At 48.4% G+C, this 21,901-nt stretch overlaps 1 protein-coding gene across 7 annotated transcripts in view; it reads left to right on the plus strand.

Moving 5' to 3' along the window:
* TNIK (TRAF2 and NCK interacting kinase) overlaps positions 1–21,901 on the plus strand; it is a 167,672-nt gene that overhangs the window by 127,623 nt on the left and 18,148 nt on the right. For 2 of the 7 annotated variants that reach the window (XM_069792724.1, XM_069792729.1), the window contains exons 13-22: positions 40–150; positions 631–717; positions 1,921–2,121; positions 6,871–7,035; positions 8,893–9,132; positions 11,469–11,575; positions 14,284–14,447; positions 15,612–15,709; positions 16,430–16,453; positions 19,978–20,162. In XM_069792724.1, coding sequence (XP_069648825.1) covers positions 40–150; positions 631–717; positions 1,921–2,121; positions 6,871–7,035; positions 8,893–9,132; positions 11,469–11,575; positions 14,284–14,447; positions 15,612–15,709; positions 16,430–16,453; positions 19,978–20,162 — 1,382 coding nt within the window. The remainder of the gene's footprint in view (positions 1–39; positions 151–630; positions 718–1,920; positions 2,122–6,870; positions 7,036–8,892; positions 9,133–11,468; positions 11,576–14,283; positions 14,448–15,611; positions 15,710–16,429; positions 16,454–19,977; positions 20,163–21,901) is intronic. The other 5 variants (XM_069792725.1, XM_069792726.1, XM_069792731.1 and 2 more) reach the window with 5 other exon arrangements.

Below are 21,901 nucleotides of genomic sequence, written 5' to 3' on the forward strand. Positions count from 1 at the left end.
GGAGCGGGGATGCTGACCTGTGCCTTTCTGCCCCCACAGCAGCAGAGGCGGGAGAAGGAGCTGCGGAAGCAGCAGGAGCGGGAGCAGCGGCGGCACTACGAGGAGCAGATGCGGCGGGAGGAGGAGCGGCGGCGTGCGGAGCACGAGCAGGTAACCCGGCGGGAGCGGGGCGATAGCCTTCGGCAGGGATTCCTCTTCCTCTAATCAGAGATTTTCTTGTCAACACGTTTTTTGCCACTTGAGAGCAAATTGCTTAATTGCTTAATTGTGTCGCTTTCCACTGCCGTCATTTATTTCCGTGTGGATCCACTTGCTGGCCTGTGGGTGTAGAGACACTTGACGCAGGTTTTTCCCACCCGCTTGTTCCCAGGGTGGGGTTTTGTGGTGTTCCCAGTTAAAGTTCGCCATTTCCCAGTGGTTTTCCCTCTTTACCCTCGGAGGTCCCTTGTAGAGCAGTGGACACCCTGGGCTCCTTGGGCAGGGACGGAGGGTGCCCGGGCTGATGGATCGGTGCCAGCTCCTGGGCGGGGTGGATGCGGGTGCCCACCTCATTCTCCTTCCTCTTGGGAAATACTGGCTCTTTTACCTTCTCTCTCTTTTTCCTTTGATCCTTGCTGCCCATGCCTCCAGGAGTACATCAGGCGACAGTTAGAGGAGGAGCAGAGACAGTTAGAGATCCTGCAGCAGCAGTTGTTGCAGGAGCAAGCACTACTTCTGGTAAATGGGAGGCCCCGGCCACGCTTGCCGCTTTCTGCCCGTGTCGTGTCCGCATGTGCCCACGTGCGCCCGTGTCCCCCCGAGTGCCTCCTGCCACCCCGAGGCATGGGGGACGCCGCTCTCACCGCCGAACCCAGAGCCTCCCGTCCCGTTCCGTGGCTGTGAGCATGCCTCGATTTCCCCCGCCGCCGCCGCTTCGGGCTGGGTCCCCTTGTGGTGCACGGCTCTCTCGTCGCATCCTTCCCGCGGCGTCGGCATGCTCGTGCCTTGATGAGAGGAGCAGCCCTGTTTGTTGCCGCGTAGTTTTGAAGGCTGTTTGCAGCATGCTGGAGTGTGGTCGAGCTGTCGCGTGCCTGCGCCCGGCAAACCCACCCTGCCGTGTGGGTTTTCATATTCCAAGTGAAGGCTTTTGTTTTAATTTCCCTGCAGGAATGCTGTATATTCCCTGTTGCGCTGTTTGCATTCTAGATGTCCTCTTTTTTTTGTTTCATTTGGTTTTGAGTTACCCTTTTCAATGCTGGTAGCTGTTACTGTCACTGCATTTTCTTTTAATCCACAGGGATTATTCTTTTTTGCTCTTGCTATTAATTTTGTTTAGGGAAACGAAAAACCCTCACACAAGCCCTTGCCTTTTAAAAAGGCCCTTTCAAAATGACTTACTCGTTAAACCTCATAGAGATGTAGGGATTCAGAAAGATCATACAGTTGGCTCTGTTCTGCAGCCCTTCCCACGACCAATGAATTGGTCCTACAGAGGAGTTGGCTTCAGTTGGGTTTTGTCTGACCCGGTGACATTTGGCACCTCGTTGGATTGATCCTTTGTTCTTCCCATCCAGAAAAATCTGGGCAAAGTCAATGGTAACCCCTCAGCGGACCTCAGCCCTGGGGGTTGTCTCGGAGGGTTTCCCAGCGAGGCAGTGCTAGCACTCCCCACTCCCAGCAGACGGGGCAGTTCACCAACTGCAAAGTGCCAATGCCAGGTTCACAACTCTGAATTTGTTGGCTCTGTCCTCCCAACTGTCTCTCCTCCAGGATGCTTTACAGCTCAGTCCCCAGAGTCTTTCAAATCAATGAGCTTTGCCAGAAAACAGCCTTTCAGATACTCAGGCCCCATTTTGCACCCAAACAGATAAATCTGTGGTTTGCAGCCCTGTGTTTACAGGCTGGCCGGGCACCCATGTCACTGTGTTTTCTTCTGGGTAGGAGTATAAGCGCAAGCAGCTGGAGGAGCAGCGGCAAGCGGAGAGGCTGCAGAGGCAGCTCCAGCAGGAGCGGGACTACCTGGTCTCCCTGCAGCAGCAGCAGCAGCAGCAGCGGCAGGACCAGAGGCCGGCAGAGAAGAAACCCCTCTACCATTACAAAGAAGGGATAAATGCCAGCGAGAAACCAGCGTGGGCCAAGGAGGTAGGCGAGAGTGAGGAGCGTGGTGATGCTTGTCTGCATCCGCAGGGCTGGGCACGCCATTTGGTCCAAAATACGTAAGGCAGATTGCGCTCTGCTGGGTCGGCCTTCGGCAGATGCCATTAGCTGTGCTGGAAATGTTCCCGGTTTAATGCAGTGTGTGTGCGTCTGCGTGTACGTTTGTGCAAGCAAAGGGAGTGGAGGAAGGAGGTTTTTCCATGAGGGCATGCGAGGAGGAGGATGGATCCCTCCGGGAGGGATTCAGCCATAGCCGGGGACTTGTGGACGTGCCAGGAGCTCCTGATGCTCCTTCCTGGCCCATCCACAGGTCTGCTGGGGGTCAGGGGTGAATGCAGAGGGTGGTTGTAGCGGGTTCTTTGCTGAGTTCTAATTCAGTTCCCCATAGTCAAACAGGGATCAGACAGCTCTTCCTCCAGTGCTCAGGGCTGTATCGCCTGGGGTTGCTCTTCTTTTCGTGATTTTCAGGAAGGCAAGCCACATTGCTGATTTTCTTTTTCTCTCCAGCAAAAAGAGGGAATTGTTGTAACAATTGTGAGATCTTGAATATTAATTATTGCCTGGCTGAATAATCTTGAAAAGATGAAGACCTGCATTGTCTGCAATGCGGTTTCAGGATCATGTGCAAACTCTTTCTCCTTAATCTCTTTGTGGTGGCTCCAGTAAGACTGGTGCCCACTCTTGCTATTAATTTTTCTAAAGTTCTTTGTGTTTAGTTGGTTTAATTTTGTAACCCTACTCCTGGGCAGAAAGATTTGTTAATAACTTGCCTATTCTTCCTGCTAAGTAGGATCACTGCTCTGCTGCCAAATGTCTGGCACCCTTTAGTCCTGGCAGAGATGTGATGTGCATCCAACACATAGTTGTCTCCTGGTCCTTCCTCTTGTCAGCCCTCAGTCGCATCCACAATACCTGCAAGCATCAAATGCTTGAGAAATGCAATCAGCTGTCCATTGCTAAGCAAAGGCCAATAATATGAACACTTAGCCTTTCTAAACCATCACAGGGATAGATGTGGGTGTCAAAAAGTCTTTTCACCTCTTTATACTCCCTTGGGTTTCTCCTTTGTTCCCATCCGATTTAGTCTTTTGCTGGCGATGTGCCAGATGACATATTTTCGTGGAGTTGCAGCGTCATTCTCCAGCCCTTCCAGTGGGAGAAGAGGTTTGGTAAGTGGGTCTGCAGAGGAGATGTTCCAGATGTGCTGAGCTACCTCTGACAGGAGAGCCTTCCGCCTGGGTGGTGCCGCTGCAGCTTTGTGCAGAACTGGGTCTCTCTTGTCCGTCTGCAGAAACACTGAGGGTAGATAGCAGGCAGGAAAAAGGGAGTAAACTCTGTCTTTCATTGCCTGGTTTTAAATAAATCCTCTAGAATGTTGCTAAAGTACCTCTGGCACTGTCTTCAAAACTGTAACAAAGATATATAAAAAAGAATCTTATTCTTTATCTGGAGTGAAGGAGAAAAGTGCTGGATTTAGCTTTTCATTTCAGACACAAAGGCCCATTTCTTCTGTTCTGTGGGGGAGGCGTCTTTTTTTGATGCCATCACTGGAAGCAGGGCATTGGGAACTGTACAATGTGAATAAGAGCAGCAGAACGTGGCCTCATACCCTTTGCTGAAATTATAGGGAAAATGAGGTTTCCTGTTGTTGGGGAACATCTCTAGCTTCCACCAATTAGCTCTCCAAACCATTTATTCTTTACCTGTGTCACTCTGTCTGGTTTCTAATGAAATGCTCAAAGCAGCGACTGTGGCATCTTTCTGCTCTTGGGAGCAGTAGTTTGATGTACTGCTTTGACACAACACCCTTGGGAACTTCCCAAAACTACTCCTCTTGCCTCCATCCCCTGTTTTATCTACTGTGTAGTCCCACTTTTAGCACAATTCAGCTACTTTGCTGCATATATTGAAGTACCATCCTTGCTGGCTATACAAATAGACTTGTGCTGATACTTAATCAGCCTACCATGGTTCTTGCTATAGTTTAGCAATTTCCATACCCAACCCATGCATGCTAATTTAACAGAAATATTGAGACTTTATTTTCCTTTGGGAACAAGAAAAAGACAAGTCTGGTGCTCAGCCTACAATTTGTGGAGGCTCTGCAGAGCTTATTGGGATATTTCCTGAGGATTTTGCGTGATATCCCATACCGTCCTTGTTTTTATGCTCTTCGGTCTCAAGTCTTCTCTCTCAGGAGCTTGATCACCATGGCTGAGTTCTCCTCGTGCCGTGCCCCTCTCGGCTTTTCATACCTCTCCTTTATGCACTTATTTTCCCACCTCGCTTGTCTTCAGATGGTGACTCCAAGACCCTGCAGATGTTGGGTAAAGCATAAAGGTGAGGCTGTGGCCACTCACGTTGCGGTTGTGTCCCTGAGTCCCCTTGTTGAGGGACTGCCCTGTTGGTGCAGACAAAGCTCTGGGTTAGGAACCAGGCTGTACTGCATCCTTCATAGCTTCCCTGGAGCACAGTCAAGGACTTCTCTTTGTTATGCTAAACAAAACAGTCTGATCAAGTAGTCCTACCAACACACATGGATGCACATCCCCATCTGCTGTCCCTTCTCCTCATCCTCTTGTGAGGGAAGGGTTATCCACTGGAAGTGGACTTGGGATACAGCTCAGGTGCTGTCCCAGACCTGCCCTGTTTACCCAGGCGCATCTCTTCTTTAAGCAAGGACTAGCTGAGCCTTTTTGGACATCACGTTGGGACCCTCTGATAATCCAGCCAGGGACGTGGCATTAGCATTCTGAGCAGAAGTACTGTAAGTAGCAGCTCTCTCTGTTGCTGACTCTGTCGTTATGGACCAGTATTTGCTAAATGAAGTGATGCAGATAGCCAGGTCTGACTTCTCAGTGACAAAGAAGCTTGGTCAGCTGAAGGAGGGGTTTGGGCACCTATATGCCATACATGACCATGCATTAAGGAGGGAACGGGTTTAATCGGATGTTTTCCATGCGTTGGCCAGGCCCTGCGGTGCTTTCTTGCAGCTCAGAGCTTCCGGGGGGCTCAGCTGTGCGTCACGAGCTGTGCTGTTCTCTGCAGCAGCCAACGCGCACGTCAGCTGCTCCTTCAGTCCCAGTGGCTTTATCCTTCTCTCGCTTTGAAGTGATGTATTAAAACATTAGCAGCCTTCCACTGGGACCTGCACAGAAGCTGCTAAGGATGTTTCCTGTTTGAGGGGAATCTTGAGTTCAATTAGAGATGGCTTGAACCGGAGCGATGATGAATTCCTGCAGGGTTTTGCTGCTTTTTCCCCCTCTCTGCCTAATGGTGGAGTCAGTCAGGCTCCACAAAGTACAGCTGGAGAGTCCCAAGAGCATCCTCTGCTGCGCTGGTGCGGCAAAGCGCTAGCGAGGAGATGCTGGCAGTGGGAAACCAAGCGCCTTTCCCCTTCCCAGTACACAGACATCCCTATTTCATCACTCTCCTGCCTTCTCCTCCACGCAAGCTTTGAAGTCCTCCATAATTAGCTGCACATTACGGCTTGGCAGCGTGCCGGAGAGCGCCTGCAAACAGCCGGAGGACTCGGCGGCGGCACCGTCTCTGCCTGCTGTCGTTCGTGCCAGGGCTTGGCTGATAGGGAGATGTGCTGGACCGGGCCTGCGACCCAGCGCTCGTGCTGCTGCTCCCTTGTTCAGAGGGAGTTCTCCTTCCCGCCCTGCTCTCCTTCCCATCCTTGCATCCGCTCCCGTGGGCATCGCTGAACCGAGCTCTGCACGGCCTCTGCTAGCCGGTGGGCAGCGCCTGGGGAAGCTGTGACGACCTCTTAGGACACAGCAGTGGCCCGGGTGGTTCCTCGTGAACTGGAAAGGAAAGAGTCCGTAACACAAATCTCTTACCTAAATTTTATTCTGACTCCTGCTCAGTATCTGAAAGAGGAAAAGATTCATTTTTATTAATATAATGGCTCTTTTGTTTCACGAGTATTTATTTACTTAAAGAAGAGCTGTGGTTCTTTCCAAGCAAACCTGTTTTAAAGATTGTCTTCTAACATGACGTTGTACACGGTGGAATCAAGACATGCTAAGGGTATTTATTTAACACGTGAATGATACGTAAATGAAATACACGTCAGATCTCGAGGTATCAAAAATTCTGCATAGCATATGCTGCATGAATATCAATGCATGCAGTCTAACTGCAGGAGCACCCAGTTTGCACGTACGTCTGGGTTAGCTGAAACCGCTGTATTTTGATCAAGGGTAACTGAAAGCAGTGGGCTTTGGGTTTATTTCTCTGTCAGCAATAGAGGTTTTTCCCCTTCGATACATGACAAGGTGCCAGACTCACTAAATCTAGATCAAAGCCAGCCGTTTTCTGGCTGCCATGTTTATTCTTTTATTCAGATCAAACAAAAGCACTCCTCGTGGTGTTTATAGTAGTGAAGGAAAAAGGTCCCCTTGCTTAAAGATACATTTGAGAAGAAGCAAGAGCTTCTCAGGAGTCATCTTCTAGAAATACCTCTCTGAGGCATGTTGCCTTTTATTTATTTTTCCATTTCGTGTTCAGAAATGAATTACGCGCATAAATACAAGTAGTCTTTTCAGTGTCTTTAAAATGCATTTATTGCACAATCTGCCGGGTAACTTGGATTCCGTGATCATACAATATCTATGATATCCCTAAAGAGAAAAGAGCTTCCTATGTATAAATATATGTGCATGCCTTGGTCTTTGGTTGGAAATGGCTTTTTATGGGGCGTTCACCCACTCTCCCGTCTCACCGCAGGTGGAGGAGCGCTCCCGGCTCAATCGCCAGAGCTCGCCGGCCATGCCCCATAAGGTGGCCAACAGGATTTCTGACCCCAACCTGCCTCCTCGGTCGGAGTCTTTCAGCATTAGCGGCGTGCAGCCGGCCCGGACCCCTCCCCTGCTCCGACCTGTGGACCCGCAGGTAATGGTGCTTCCCCCAGCAGGCTCGCCTACCGGAGCCAGGATGCTGGGGGTGCCGGTAAGGTAACAAGAAAAAGAGCGGATTAAAGGGAAATAGTGTCTTGCTCCCTGGTTTCTCAGCCTTAAGTGTATTCATGAGCGAAAGCAGCATCTACATTCATGAGTGGATTCCTCTTGTCACCTCCATGTGTTAGAAACATCACGCTGCTTTATACCTTCCTTTGAAGCATCACGTACTGGTTTACTGCCAGAAACAAGCTGGAGGACTGAGAGGAACCGCTGCTCTGGTCCAGTGCGGCAGTTGCTCTGTTCCTCTTTGGGATCTGGTTTATGTAAAGGACTAAAACCACAGCGCCTGGTACAAAAGACCCGGGACGCTTTGATGCTGAGGATCATCAGAAAGAGGTTTTGCTTTCTTTGCCGCTTTAATTCAAGGTTTTGTTTTGGTTTTCCATTGAGTTGACATCAGTCACAAACACATCTGGAGAGGGCATAGATCACCATGACCGTCACAGAGAAGGGGCTTCGTTATTTTAAAAGTTCCTCCCAGCCACGAGGTCTGTAAGTACGCTGCCACTGAAAGCTGTAGGAGTGTCAGTGCTGGCTCTGGCCCAGCCCCTGGAATTACTCCCACAGATCCGCAGACTCCAGCAGGGATTTTCAGAGGGAAGTACAAAGCCTTTGCTCCAAGTCAGGCTGGGCTTTCTATGGGAAAATGTGCCAACTAAGTGCCATCCGCGTGTGGTATGCACACCTGTAGGACAATGCCAGCTTTAAACAAAACACATGCAGGAAAGCCCTTAAACACACAGCTTTTTTTGCCCAACGTGCATGGTCTATATACATTGGGAAGTGGGTGAAACCCCAATTCACCGCAGTTTCTCTGATTGACCAAATATTTTTCAGTGACCTTTTTGGCGACCTATATCATCAACAGCTACAAAGACGTTTGTTGGCAATAAAGTACTAATGAAAAAGTTGCTCGAACCCCAGACACCCATGTAAATGTATGCATGCATACACATAGGCACGTGATACATGTACATGCGTACATAGATGTGTATGTAGAAACGTCAAATGAAAGTTACAGCCCCGCTGTATCAAAGAAGTGCAGCTTCGCAGGGTCCTGGGAAGAAGCTCTGATTTCACAAACTCTAACTTTGTGAATTTCTCAGATTTCCCCAAACAGATGTCAGTATTCCTTTCACTTGTAACCTTTAGATCTATAGGGCTGATCCATGGGGTAGGGGCTACCTAGACCTATAGAAACTCATGCCTCAAGATTTATTTTTTAAGCCATCTATGCCTCAGAATTCCTGACAATTTTTTTTATTATTATTTATTATCGTTTCCTTCTTTTTTTTTTTTCCATTTTTAACAGGGAAAATCCATGCCAAACCTCATTAGCGCAACCTTAGAGGTGCAGGCGTAGGAGCTGGAAATTTGGCCAGCGGCAGGCAGAGCCTGGGGCGGGCACGGTGTGTGTGGGAGCTGACAGGAGGGAGCAGCCTGCCCCGGCTCCTGGGGTGGTACCCACAGAGCGGCGCGGGGCTGTCGGTACGAGCCGTATCACCGTGCGCACGCAGGAGCGGTCAGGACCGAAGCATGACGTTGCCTGATTTTAAAAAGGCTGAGCTGCGCGAGCGCGATTTTTAATAGGTCTTGCGTTGAAGCGGTGTAAGTCAGAAGGTCCTGAAACCAAGGCAGTGCTGATATCAAACCAAGGGGGCTTTTGAGTGCATCCAAAGTGCTAATCAAATTTTTTTTTTTTCAATCAAATTTTTAAATATCTTTTTTTGATTCCTTTTTTTTTTTTTTCCATTTTGTACTGATAGTTCTGTTTTGACTTGGTGCTTAGATTCCACATCTGGTCACTGTGAAATCCCAAGGAAGCTCCTTGTCTGGGTCTCAGTCACTGCATGAACAGCCTGCAAAGGGACTGGCTGGGTTTCAGGAGGCTCTGACGGTGACCTCTCACCGCACTGAGATGCCAAGGCAGAACTCGGACCCCACCTCAGAAAACCCTCCTCTGCCCCCTCGCATTGAAAAGTTTGACCGAAGTTCTTGGTTACGGCAGGAGGAAGACATTCCACCAAAGGTAACACTATCGCTCCTCACTTTCAGCACGTCAAAGAGGCAATCCCAGAGCTAAGTCCCCGCGGGACGGTGCTGCGCTCAGCACCTCCGGCAAAGCAGAGTGGGCAGGACTGAGCCCATCCCCATGGCTCCACGGCGGGTACCGACCTGCCTGGGGGCTACATTTCCCGAGGCAGGTTTCGCACAAGATGCTGGGACCTGCTTTTGGGTGCGCACGCAGCGCTGCAAAATAGTGTTGCCCTCCAGCAAAGAAAGTTCTCGAGCCCAGACAGAGGCCAAAATAAATTAATATCTCCTTTCCCTAGGATAAAAAACAACCTTCCGTTTAAATAGAATTATAGGAACATAAAATTTGTCACACTCAATAAGACGGGTCCTTTTTAATCCGGTACCGTGCCTCCAGTTGCAATCAATATTTGATGGAAGACTTGTAAGGGCTCCAGCAGCTTTATACATTCATTGACATTTTGGCAGCATCTGGCAGTACCTCTTTAATTAAGACTCTTCTGGACCAGTATTTCGATCGCATTGTTTATACACCTTCGTTTTGGAAGAATTATAACTTGGCCATTAAAGTTCCCCTTACAGTGAATCAGTGCTCAGCCTGGGAGGATTTTTCCAGAGAAAAAATGATTACAAATTGATTAGTGACAGTGAGGCAGTATTTGTCCCGGATCGAGACGCAGTTTTTCTATGTATTAACAAAGTAAGTGACTTGCCTTTTTAAGAGCAAAATACCAGCTACCAGGTAAGCCTCCCTGTGCAAGGGATCTATGGTGGTCTCTCACATGTGTGAATAATGTTCTTATTTCTGCTACCACTGAGCGAGAGGAGGCATCGGTGCTCACCTAAGAGGAAAAGCAAGCCAACAACTCCTGGAGCTGTCCGTGTGCTTCGCTCCTCAGTAGTGCAGGAGGGTGGCTGCCTGATTTTAGCCTCATTTTGGAAAACCCTTTGAAATTTGATGTTGGCTTTTGCCTTGAGTCCTTCGAGAAGGACATCTCTTAACTGCAGCGATGCGCTACACGGTGAGACCATGGCACCTGCTTCTTGGAAAAAAACTCTTTTCCAGTGCTATGGACTATTTTCCCCCTTGGCTGAGGGAACATGAGCTCTGGAAGGGCTCCCCACCAGATCACATTTAAGGCTGTCGTATCAGCAGTAATACTCAGGAGGAGTCTGACTTCGCATTTTACTGCCCGAAGTGGCTTTGATGTGTTTGTAAGCGGGAACGAAAGGCCTGCCCCGTGAGGCAGAGCCGGCTGTCTCTGTGGTCCGGGGTCTTGTTTCTGCCAGTGCTTACGGCTGGATGCTTCAGAGGAAGGTAAAAAACTCCCCAAGTCCTGACTGCAGAGTACCCTACCCGGAGGGGAAGATTGTTTTTTAACGAGACAAGCTGTAGCTAGCGATGCCACGGAATATAAAACTCGCTCGCTCTCTGAATCTTTTTATCTCGCCTAACATAACTGCGTGTTTATTCTCAAAAAAAAAACCCCAACCCCACCTAACCCTTTTTTTGCTAATCCCGCCGAGCCCTTGTTACCTGGTGCAAGGTATTGCGGGGTGAGTGTCATCGTGCCTCTCCACGTCAGCCCGCGCTGCCGGGGGATGAGACCACCGCGCCGGCGGCCACGTGGCGATGCCCGTGCTCCCGCAGGACGAGGCAGGGCTCCGGGGTCGCCTGCCGTAGCACGTGTCGGCTGCGGCTGCCTTTGGGTTTCTGCCGGCGGCGTTGACGGTGAGCTGTCCTGCCGGCAGTGGGGTTTTGGCAGTGGCATGCGAAGGTCATGGGGTTTCATGCGAGCATTAGGTGGGTCGGTCTGGATCTTCCCGCTACTCAGTCCTCTTGTTTGTTCACTGGTCGACACCTTCTCTCTGCTGGCATGTGTTAAATCTGAGCTAGAGATGCTAAAAACTCCACTGTGGCTGCTGAAATGCACTTCGGTCTGAATTTTACCTTCAAAACAATACTTTTCCGGGTTTTGTTAGATTGAAATTATGTATATGTGTGTGTGTGCGTACCTTCGTTTTTGAAATAATAAATGCCCTGTTTGATGGTAGCCGGGCTGCTCTGTGTGCTGCTTCGGGCTCCTCTGCCGGGAGCATCCCTGACTGCAGCTTTGCAGCTTGTTTCTGTCTCACGCTCAGGCGATTCCTTCTAAAAGCCGAGAGCTTTGTGGTTTATAATTGCTATAAATGTTGCCTACCTCTCAGTGGGAAATCAATCGTAAATCAAGTCTTAAGGCAGTGCTGAAAGGTGACCTCTCAGATGCGCGCACGGCCGCCCGACGTGGTGGGGCAGAGCGAGTGACGGCAAATGTCTCCCTTCTTTTCCAGGTGCCTCAACGAACCACTTCCATATCCCCTGCTCTGGCGAGGAAGAACTCCCCAGGCAACGGCAGCGCCCTGGGGCCCCGGCTGGGCTCCCAGCCCATTCGGGCAAGGTACGGACACCGAGCGGGACGGGCAGGAGTGATCCTGGCATCGCCCGGCTGGAGAACCCGAACACGGGCTGGGGTTTAGCCCTGCTTTTGCTGACTGGTGACAACACGAGATTTGCAGTGCTTCTCTTGTCACCGGGATGAACTTTTGCATTTCGTCAGTATTTCGTACTGACACCAAAGGCTGTGAGCCCTTGGATCCCTGGAGGCTCTGCTCCCCAGGCTGAATCCATTCCTGGGCATTGCAGGGTTTGGAGTTGGGACGCTGCATCTGCTGCTGTGGGGTCGAACGGGAATTTGGGCGCTCCCTTTAGTGGAATTAGGTTCTGGTTCTCCCAGGGTCACCTCTTGCGTATAAAGGGATCCCTGTAAGCCAGTGGGGAGATCTCAGTGATACGTACCATACGTTTCCTATGCGTCGGAGCAGCTTTTCACAGATAACGACTGAGGAATGTGCTGAGGGGCAGACGCTGATACAGCTTGGTGAGATCTTCCTTAGGTGTAGATCAAGGATTAAATTCCTTTCGGCTTCCCAGGACTAGGGCCTTTAGCTTAGCCAGATCCAGCTCTCTGGCACGGCGGTGTGCAGGGCGCGCTCGTAGCATCCCGAGGAAGGATGCTGCACCACAGCAGCGGTCCAGTCGCTGCCGTGTCGGAGCTATCCCTGGGCACGATTAAAACGAGCAGGGGACTTGACAGGCTCTGCTCAGAGCTAGATGGAAAAAACATGGCTTAGTCATGCGAGAGCTTGTCTCTGGTTTGCAGAGCACCGTGGGCAGATCTAGGCCTCTGATGGGCAAATCTCAGGGTAAATACGTGTCCACGTAGCCTTGTGTGATGGAGCTCCTTGGTTTCTTCTTCCTGCCTTGTCCTTTCAGGGTGAGGTCAAAAAGCGAACGCTGGGACGTTCATAGCCGTGTGCTGTCACCATGTCAAGGCGTATGGACTTTCTTTCCAGCTCAGTGCCCCGACCGTGCATCAGCAAACGCGCATACAGTGGGCAGCAGCCTAGAGAAGCTGGCAGGGTTAGCAGAAGGAGGAAGAATCTTTTTTTGGTGTTGTTACTTTTTAAAATTAGACAAAACCCCATTCATACCATGGTCGGTTCCTCTTTATTGCTCAAGGCTGAAGCATTTTGAATGCTTGAAAATGTTGTTGTTCTAATTAGCTGTTGCTGGAAGGACAATTTAAAATGCGGAGAGATGTTGGACTGCATGGTCTTAGCAAGTGATAGTATTGAAAGTAAAAAGGATAATGGGAGTCTGGGATTCAAGCTGAAGGTTGCCCAGTGTTTGCTACAGCCTCTCGGTCCCAGTCCTGGTTCGTGCAGGTAAATACGTTGGTATTATTTTATTCAAATACATTTCATGAATATAATTTAGCTAAGGACATGTCATCATGTGAGCTGGAGGCCTTCAGTTTGATGAAAATTGGAAATTATTAGGATGCTACCATGTCCATTAAACTAAGTATTCCATGAAATGGTTTCACATTTCATTTCTCTCACAGTAATGTAGCATTTCTCCAATTTTCCTTTTTAACCACTCCTGTTGGTTCTTGATTCCTCCCATGCATAAATGTAAATATTATTAAAATACGCTCTCTTTTATTTGTCACCCTATTGTAACAAATGAGGGGATATTTCCTTGCACACAGAAAGTTACTGTCTTGCTCTCAGCATTTTAATAGCCACCTGTGTCAATGCAAGATAACACTTGGCAGGGATTTTATATAATATCCATGCTAGGCAGTATCCAGACAATTCTGCCAACAACCCCGTTAAGGCGATGGGCCCTTGCACCATTAGCACCATTGTGGTTGTTCTCCGAGGGATGCGCTGTGCACACCCCACAGACCTTGCACTTCATGTGCAATTGCATTATGTCATGTGGCACTATTACTGCATCATTTTTATGTACGCAAAGTCCTAATTGGACTTGACGGAGAAAGCTTTCTATGCATTTTTAATAGGACTTTGAATAATAAGATCACTTAACAGAAATATTGTATAAAACCAAATTGCATAACTCTGCGTGAACATGTCTTCTGATGTCATTTCAGTGCCAAATAAGAATTAATTTTCTGAAGGCATCTGATACCCAGAGAGATATTAGTCACTCCTTGTGTATCAAGGACACTTTTTGTTCTAGATTTATGTATGTTCACAAGGGTGAGAGAAATCAAGGAAGAAAAGCGGGTATCTGATGCAAGTTTGAAGTGAAGCCGTGAAAATTGGGCAGTTTGAATAAGTGGTAAAAGTGATCTGCAGCCTTGTTGCAAACTTGAGGTCCTTCCTTCACTGAAATATTTCTTTCTCTGTCTAACAGCTATTCGCAAATTCCTGCTTTTATGGTGACTATTGGTGGTTCATTAGATAACTCCAGCATTGCACATCTACAGGCTGAAAGGGAGTTCTGAGCAAAGAATCTTTTAGTTTTTGCCAAATTTGGCAAAATAAGGGTAGAAAGCTTCTCTAGCCAATTTGTCGTCGTGGTTATGGTGCACCTGCACAAAGATGTGCCTAATTCTGCATAGTCCCTCGGTGGGGCTTGCCGGCTCAATAGCTTCGGAAGAGAAAACCTCAGCCCTGTCTCCTCCAGCAGAGAAGGTGTCTCCTCACCTTTGTGACCGTCAGCGTGGGAAGGATCTGAAGCCCCGGAGGTGCGTGTGACACCGGCTGATGGTAACCCCTCTGTTTTGCGCTCTTGCAGCAACCCAGACCTGAGGAGGACGGAGCCCATCGTGGAGAGCCCGCTGCAGAGGACCAGCAGCGGCAGCTCCTCCAGCTCCAGCACTCCCAGCTCCCAGCCCAGCTCCCAGGGCGGCTCCCAGCCCGGCTCCCAGGCTGGCTCCAGCGAGCGCAACAGAGTCAGAGGTGAGGTTCTTGAAAACGTCCCTTGGCACCAGGCGCGCTGTCTGAGGCTTGTTTGATAAGCAGGAAGGGCAAGAGGTCCATGATCTCATGTATGTTTTTTAAAAAATTAAAAAACCAAAGGATTCATCATTTCTGATGTACTTCTGTGACCAGCTGGCCTCCTTGCAAACAGAGATGCTGACGCTCCCTTTTGCCTGGACGCTGATGTAGGATGCCCACGGCAGCACGTGTCACTCCTGCACTTGGCATCACAGTGCCAAGTAGCGTGTACAAAAGGAGATGGGGATTATGCTTTAGGGTAAACAAGCTTCCTAACTTTATTGACCCAAACTCACTTCTTCTGTGATGGTTTCTTTGGGAGTGTGTTTCACTTTTGGTGGGTATATAGTATTTTTTTTGAGCATCATCTTTGTGCAAAGCCTGAGAGGGGCGCAGAGGAGTGAATTAGCCCATAAGAAGCTTTCTCCAAAATGCTTTCACCAGGCAGCCATGCTGACACTGGGTTTATGTTCCTAGCCGAATTGTTTCCTCTCGTCTTAGAGCCGCTCTTAAAGATACTCCATTCCCCTGTTTAATTGCAGTGGGAGTTGCTAAAGCACATACAACCCATACATCTGCATTTCTGGCACAGCCCTGCAGTATAAATCCCCAGGGCTGAAGCACATTAAAACAAACGCTGCCTCCATGCTTTGAATTTTTTATGACTTGGCCATAAGATGATATGTCTGTTGTGGAAGTCATCACTCCTCTAGGTAGTCAATAAAAGGAGTTTATCACCAATTGTCCTTTTTGGTTTGGTTTTGTTTTTACTAATGAGGAATCCTGTGACAAATAATGTCCTAGCAATGTCAGATGCTGCAGAGCTTTTAATTTATCACATGCCCTGCTCTTTTGCAAAGCGAATTTGTTTCTTTAGTAGAAAAAAGGGCAGTAATGCTGCGAGAGGGCTGTCAGTGGAGGTGGGGCTGGATTAGGGCTTCTGTTGCTGTGTTGATGGAGACTTGTTGCAGTGACAGTCAAGCAGAGAGGAGCAGGAGGGTTTTTCGAAACAACAGAAGCAAATGATGATGAAGCCCCTGTGCCCACCTGTCCCAGGTGACAGGACGCAGCGACAGCTTTCAGCAGCATTTTAATTCCCACTCTCTCCGCTTGCCTTTTGCCCAGGGAACGCCAAGCCCGAAGGGTCCCCCGTGCTCTCCCATGAGCCCGCCAAGGTAAAGCAGGAAGACAACAGGGACGTGACACGACCGAGCCGACCTGCTGTGAGTCTTAAATTATTTCCTGTGGGAATGTTGCCAGCCAGCTTGGCCACGTTTCCCTCCAGTGCGGTAGCACAACCACGGGGACCCCAAAAAAGAGGCTAGTGCTGTTGCTCCTCCAGCGGAGAGACTGGAAAGCGGCGGTACAGCGAGAGCCCGTGGGAGATTTGAATGCTTAAGAGAGTGCATGAGTTTTTATCAGGAGCCCAAATCTAGGGGAAAGCACTTAAGCCTGTGTTTTCACGTGAAGCAGATGCTTAAGGGCTTTGCTAGCTTGGGCGCAGTGGTTGCCGATGGCACATTGTTGTGTTCCGTGCTGCATGTCCCCCCGCAGCAGCCCGGCGGAGGGATGCTCTGCTCGGGGAGGCTGGGCGACCGGCCCCTGACAGCCTTCACAGCTTAAAACCAAACCTGGTGGTGGTCTCTGCACACTCCCGTTTTACTATTCTGAGCAAAATCTCATCCGAAGTGTTTCCTCCTGGTTTAATGCTGTTGATGTTTGTATTTTAAAACTGCAGTCTCGGCCTAATAACGAAACGAATTTCCACTGCTTCTCTTTTTTAATGTCTATTAATGTTTTGTTGATGTTGTTTTTTTTTCTCTACACTCCACAGCATTGAGCTAACAATTCTAATTTTATTTCTAACCTGCTTGCCCTTCCTCTGGCTTTTTCCTGTCCCGATCTGTTTCCTCTGATGCTGATTATTCTTCCTTTACCCACAGAGCTATAAGAAAGCTATAGATGAGGTTAGTGATATCTTTTCTCAGTGGGTCATGCCTGTGCAAGGTTGACTAGTTAGCGCTTAATATCGAACCGGGTTTTCTTGGTGCTTGACGTTGAAAAAGGTGGCGATGCAGTCTCGGGTCATACGGGAGGCCGAACGATTGCGTTTCGGTGTAGGGAGCCTGCCCGCGGGGAGGGGAGCGGTGCTGCCGGTGTGTCTTGCTCAGCCGTGGGCTGCCTGAAACCCGCTGGCCAGACCACTTGCATGGAGGCCGTGGCAAGAAGCACCCCGACGTTCACGCACGGAGCACACGGCGCTGCCGTTCTTCGGCATATTTGAAAGAGAAAGAGCGAGAGCGGAGGTTTGTTGTGCCAGTGGAAGTGGTCCGGGCAGCCCGCGCCGCTCACCGCATCCTGCTCTCAGCTACAGCCCCCGGCTGCTCACTGATTTCAGTGGGGCCATCGAGCGCTATTTGCAATGCGTTTTAAGCCTAATTCGAACGAAGGCGCTTGGCAAATAAAGGGAAACAGAGCAGCGGAATACAGTGGGTAATTCATTCTCGTGGACCAGACCGTCAGCTGTAAAGCCAGAGTCAGCGGAGCCGTCTTGGATGTTGATGGGCAATGCTAGTCTTCATCCATCCTCTTAAAAATAAAATTAAGAGTCCTGAATTACACCTTTTTCACCGTATGATAATATTTTAGATGTGTTTGCCTCTGGCGATGGTGAATGTTTAAATGTTCACGGGAAAAGACCAAACATTCCTGATTCAGCATTCAGCTTGCCTCACACGTGCATCGCTTGTGCACACACTGCTGATGCTGGGAACTGCAGGGCCGTAATGGAAGGCACTGGTATCAGCAGGCTCTCCTGCAGCCTCTTTCCTCTAAAAATAGAAGAGAGGAAAGAAGGAAGACGTGCTGGTTAGTTAACTTGCTCTCTTGGATAAAACATGAGCTATGCGTTTTGTTTAATGAGGTGCTTTGTTAAGAAAAAAGCACATAAATCAGTGTCTAAATAGAGGCAGCATGTGTGCTAAATTCAAGTTCAATGAGCTATGTGATTTTGGAAACCAATCTGACTTGATTCCAGCAAATATTAAATCTAAAGAAGGCTTTGTAATTAAAAGTAATTAAAGAGCACTGATACTGCTAACTTACATATTATGTCACCCTCAGTAATAACATTTCATACACATGTGGAACTACAGAACACTTTCTTTCTAGTTGTCAGATTGTTTTTGGTCCAAGAACAGCTCAGTGAAGCCGTTTAATCTTACAAAGTGCTCATTACTTAGAGAAAATGATAGCATCAAAGAATTAACCATCCCGAGGCAAAGCTTTAACTAGGAAACACAAGTTATCTGATGATATTGTCTGGGAGTATTATTGCTGTTATAACTTCCAAATTAGTTATTAAAAATGAATTAAGCTGATTTTTAAAATACTTGACTCTCTTCTAGTGATGACCAAAGAAAGCTGATAGGGTGCTTTGAAGCACATTAGAAATGGAAGGTGCAAAAAAGAAGTAATTTTCACAGTCCGTGGCTGTGATAGGGAAGGGTTCAGTCCTAATCCTGCACTGCAGGAAATCTAGCTGCAGTTTTAAGAGGCTCTTACACAGTCCTGAAGTCCTTTTTAAAGTTGAGAAGGCTCTAAGCCAACTCAAAGGCAAGTGCTCAATAAAGAGCATGTTTTATACTCTAAATAGAAAGCATTGTTAAGCTGTTGAAATTGTCATTGATTCTTATTTAGGAAAAGAAACAATCATATCATAGAAGCTGCTACAGCACTAATTGAAATAATTAGTTGTCGTGACTGCAGATTTGACTGTATTTCAATCCCAAACACGTTGGCATCGAAAATAAACCCTTGAAATACCACGTTCTCTCTTTAATCATGATAAAGAGCCTTTCTTTAAAGGTACAGAGAGCATTTGGAGAGAGATATATAACACCCATCACAGGTACCTGCTGTGAAGCAGGGATTGATCCTTTTTTTTTAAAAAAAAAAAAAGCTTTTTTTTCTGTATACTAATATTTACAGGTCTGATGCAAAGCTCTCTGACGTCCATGGGAGTCTCTCCTCTACGTCAGAGGGCAGGCAGGGCAGACCTGGGAGCAGAATGTGCGGCTGTCCACTGGTGGGAGCCCGCCGGGAGGTGTGGGTCATCAATAACCAGAGTACAAATTGCTTGCAAAATATTCCTGCTTCACGATTAAAAAATAAACTGGGTTTGCATCTCAGCCATAGAGGTTTTCCATCATTTTCTTCACATGTCAACGAGATAGATTTTAAGAGCTCCCTTTGCAACCGTAATTAATATTGCCGTAGTCGCCCTGCTGGAACGGTAAACTGGAAATGCAGTAAATGAGAGTATGGCCGTAAGACAATTGTGGAATTTAGTCTTTTTCAATGAGTTTCTTTCTCCCTAATCCTTTATCTCTGACCGAATGCACTGATGCCTACCTCGGTCACTAATATAGGGAGAAATGGTAAGACTGACAATTGCGATGCTTTGTTCGTCATGTGCATGTCTTGTGCAACAGAGTTCTCTAACCCATTCTAATTCGAGCTCTCATGCTTTTCTGCCCTACTGCTTCCCCCTGCATTGCTATAAAAGCATGTAAGATAACAAAAAGTCTCTTTTCTACACGGTGCCTGCCATGTTCCTTGTTTTGAAATAGCAGTGTCTATTTTATATGACTGTCGGGTCTGAGACCTCATCAAAGTCATGGTAAACTGAAAAATTATTACTAGGCTTTGGGAGTGCTCCTATCTTTTTTCTTGTTTCAAGGCTTTTTTTTTTCTTTTTTTTTTTTTTTTTTCCCTTAGCTTGTAGGCTGCCACATCTCACATAAAGTGCTTAATGAGTCCCGCTGAGGGATTTTTTTTTTTTTTTTTTTTTTTGATCGTGTGGCTGACTCAGAGCTGTGACTCCAAAGTCTGGCTGAGCTGGGCGCTTCTCCTCGTGCTCCTCACCGCCTCTCGGCAGCCGCCCGACAGCGGAGACTCACCACGGAAGCAGCTCTTGACGTGGCGATTGCACCACTCCATGGGAGATTCTGTCATTGCTTCCTTCCCAAATGCATTTATTACAGAATAAATACAATTACGGGGTCTCTTTGAGAAGTTTGAAAGAAGAGAAAACCCTGCAGGAGAAATTCTCCGAGCCAATCTTTGAAATGATGTTGTTTTCCAGTTTACTATGATGGTGACTGAACTTCACCTTTTCCAACAAATATAATTTTGTCGTGTATATACATATAAGTGTGTGTATATATATGCACATACACGTTCCAAACAGAAAAAGAAGAGGTTGGCTATTGATTTTTCAGTGAGCGTAAATCAGTTTTGTTTTGTTTAATAAATGCTACATGCTACAAACATTGTCTTACGTTCGTCTCATGTTTGTAACGACTCTGTAAAGCTATTTCTTGTTGCTCGTGCTGTTAGCATTGGCTTTTGAAGAGATGTATGTGACATTCTCCTCGCTTTGAATATAATAGCCATCGCTTTCTTGTTTTCTTGCCCCCATCCCCTTTAGGATCTGACGGCCTTAGCCAAAGAGTTGAGGGAGCTGCGCATCGAAGAAACCAATCGCCCCCTGAAGAAGGTGACGGACTACTCCTCCTCCAGCGAGGAGTCGGAAAGCAGCGAGGAGGAGGAGGAGGATGGCGAAAACGAGACGCATGACGGGACCGTGCCTGTCAGTGACATCCCACGGCTTATGTAAGAAGCGCTTTCTTTTGGGGGGGCAAACTGTGAAACCACGGTGTGTCCCGGTCTGGAGGGGCAGTAGCTGTGATATGGGACGTGTCCAAAGCGCATTGGTGTTTGGTGGCTGGCGCTGGGAACGGTGCCACGGTCGCAAGGGATAATTTACTCAGATGAGTCTTTTTCCCGGTCCAAACTAGAGATCCTTGATGGGAAAAACTGAATTATTTCACTGCACGTTCGGTGAACTTGGACTCCAAGCTGATGGACCTGTTCCTGCTGATGAGCAAGGCGGGTTTTTTGCCAGAGTGGACGCACCTGACCTCCTCCACACCTTGGGTCCTGCCCACAGGGATGGCATGTTAAAGCTCTGCCTGCTCTTGAGCCTGGTCTTGCCCCAAATCAAGCCGTGCTGAAGTGCAGTACTTGGTGGCCTGCCCAGTGCCAACTGGTAGAGCCAGGATTATAATAATCCTAAATCTTTGTCTTTGATTTTTGTCCTTGGCTCAGTCACTGCAGGCAGCAAAACGTGCTGGGCTAAAACGCTGAAATGAAAAAGTCAGGAGACTACACTATTGTGCCCCATTATGGGCACCTGGGGACACTTGTGCTTTTGAATATCTCTAGATGAGGGAGGAGGGCAGCGTAGCTTCAACACACGCAAAACAGCTGTCACCGCACAGAGCGAGCTCGCGGAGCATCGCTGCCCGGTGCTTTGCAGCACTAGCACTGCAGGGGCTTTTCTGGGGGCTCTCTGCCTGGCAGTGGGGTCTGGCCCCTGCCCCTTTGAATTCACAGAGGAGTTATGGGAAGGCTTTAGGGGATTATTTGCATTTTGATCAGTTCATTTCCGTTCTTCCTGCTAAATGAATTATTAGTCGATAGAGGGGTAGCTGGGCTTCATAGCAGTGGGGTGTGGAGCGGCAGGGAAGCCCTCTGGGTGGTTAGGAGACCTAAGGGGTCCATGTTACGCAGAGTGCCAAGCTCCTGGGTCGGAGCTTCCTCCCAGCAGAAGAAGAAAAATCAGAGCTCTTGGAATTTGTTGGAGAAAGTCAGGAGACAGAGGGATGGCTATGAATATGCAGCGGTTGGATGGGCAGTCACGCGTGCAAGAAGGGGCCTCGGGCTGCTCGCAGAAGAGGAGTTTAATCGGGAGTGGTTAATCTGCACTGACATCCTTCCACCAAACACCTTGGGTTTGACACAGCACTTTTCAGTGGATAAAATACCTCACCAAATGCTTTGCAGCCAGATGTGCCGGACAGCAGGCATGGCGGTAAGGTGGATGCCCTTAACCCGCTGCCAGCCGAACGCCACTTGCCCTGTAACGTCCTGTTGATGAACATGCCTCGGAGACCGAACGCAAAGATGCAGCCCTTGGTGTCACAGTGAGATGGCAGGAGCTCTGTCTGTATCTAAGCCTTCGCGGGTATCTGCAGGCATGGCCGCACTGCTGTGTGTCTGGGGAAAAAGAAAGCAGATGCTTGGCTTTACACCCTTATTTCACAAAAGGAACCTTAACTCGCGTTCAGACTAGATGGAGTTGGGCATTTTTGTATCAGAGCTTTACTTTTCTTATGTTCAGTGGTTTTCACTAAAAACTGGGGCCGAGACAGATCATCTCCTCTTCTCCTGCACCTTCCAACTGATCTTTATATAACCCATTTTTAAACTTCCCTGGGCATCCTCCTTGAGCACTGGGCTGCTCTTCATTCCAGCTCGGTCCAGGTCTCTCCTGCTGCGGGATAAGCCCA

The sequence above is a fragment of the Haliaeetus albicilla genome, chromosome 9, assembly GCF_947461875.1.
Source record: "Haliaeetus albicilla chromosome 9, bHalAlb1.1, whole genome shotgun sequence".
Taxonomy (NCBI): Eukaryota; Metazoa; Chordata; class Aves; order Accipitriformes; family Accipitridae; genus Haliaeetus; species Haliaeetus albicilla.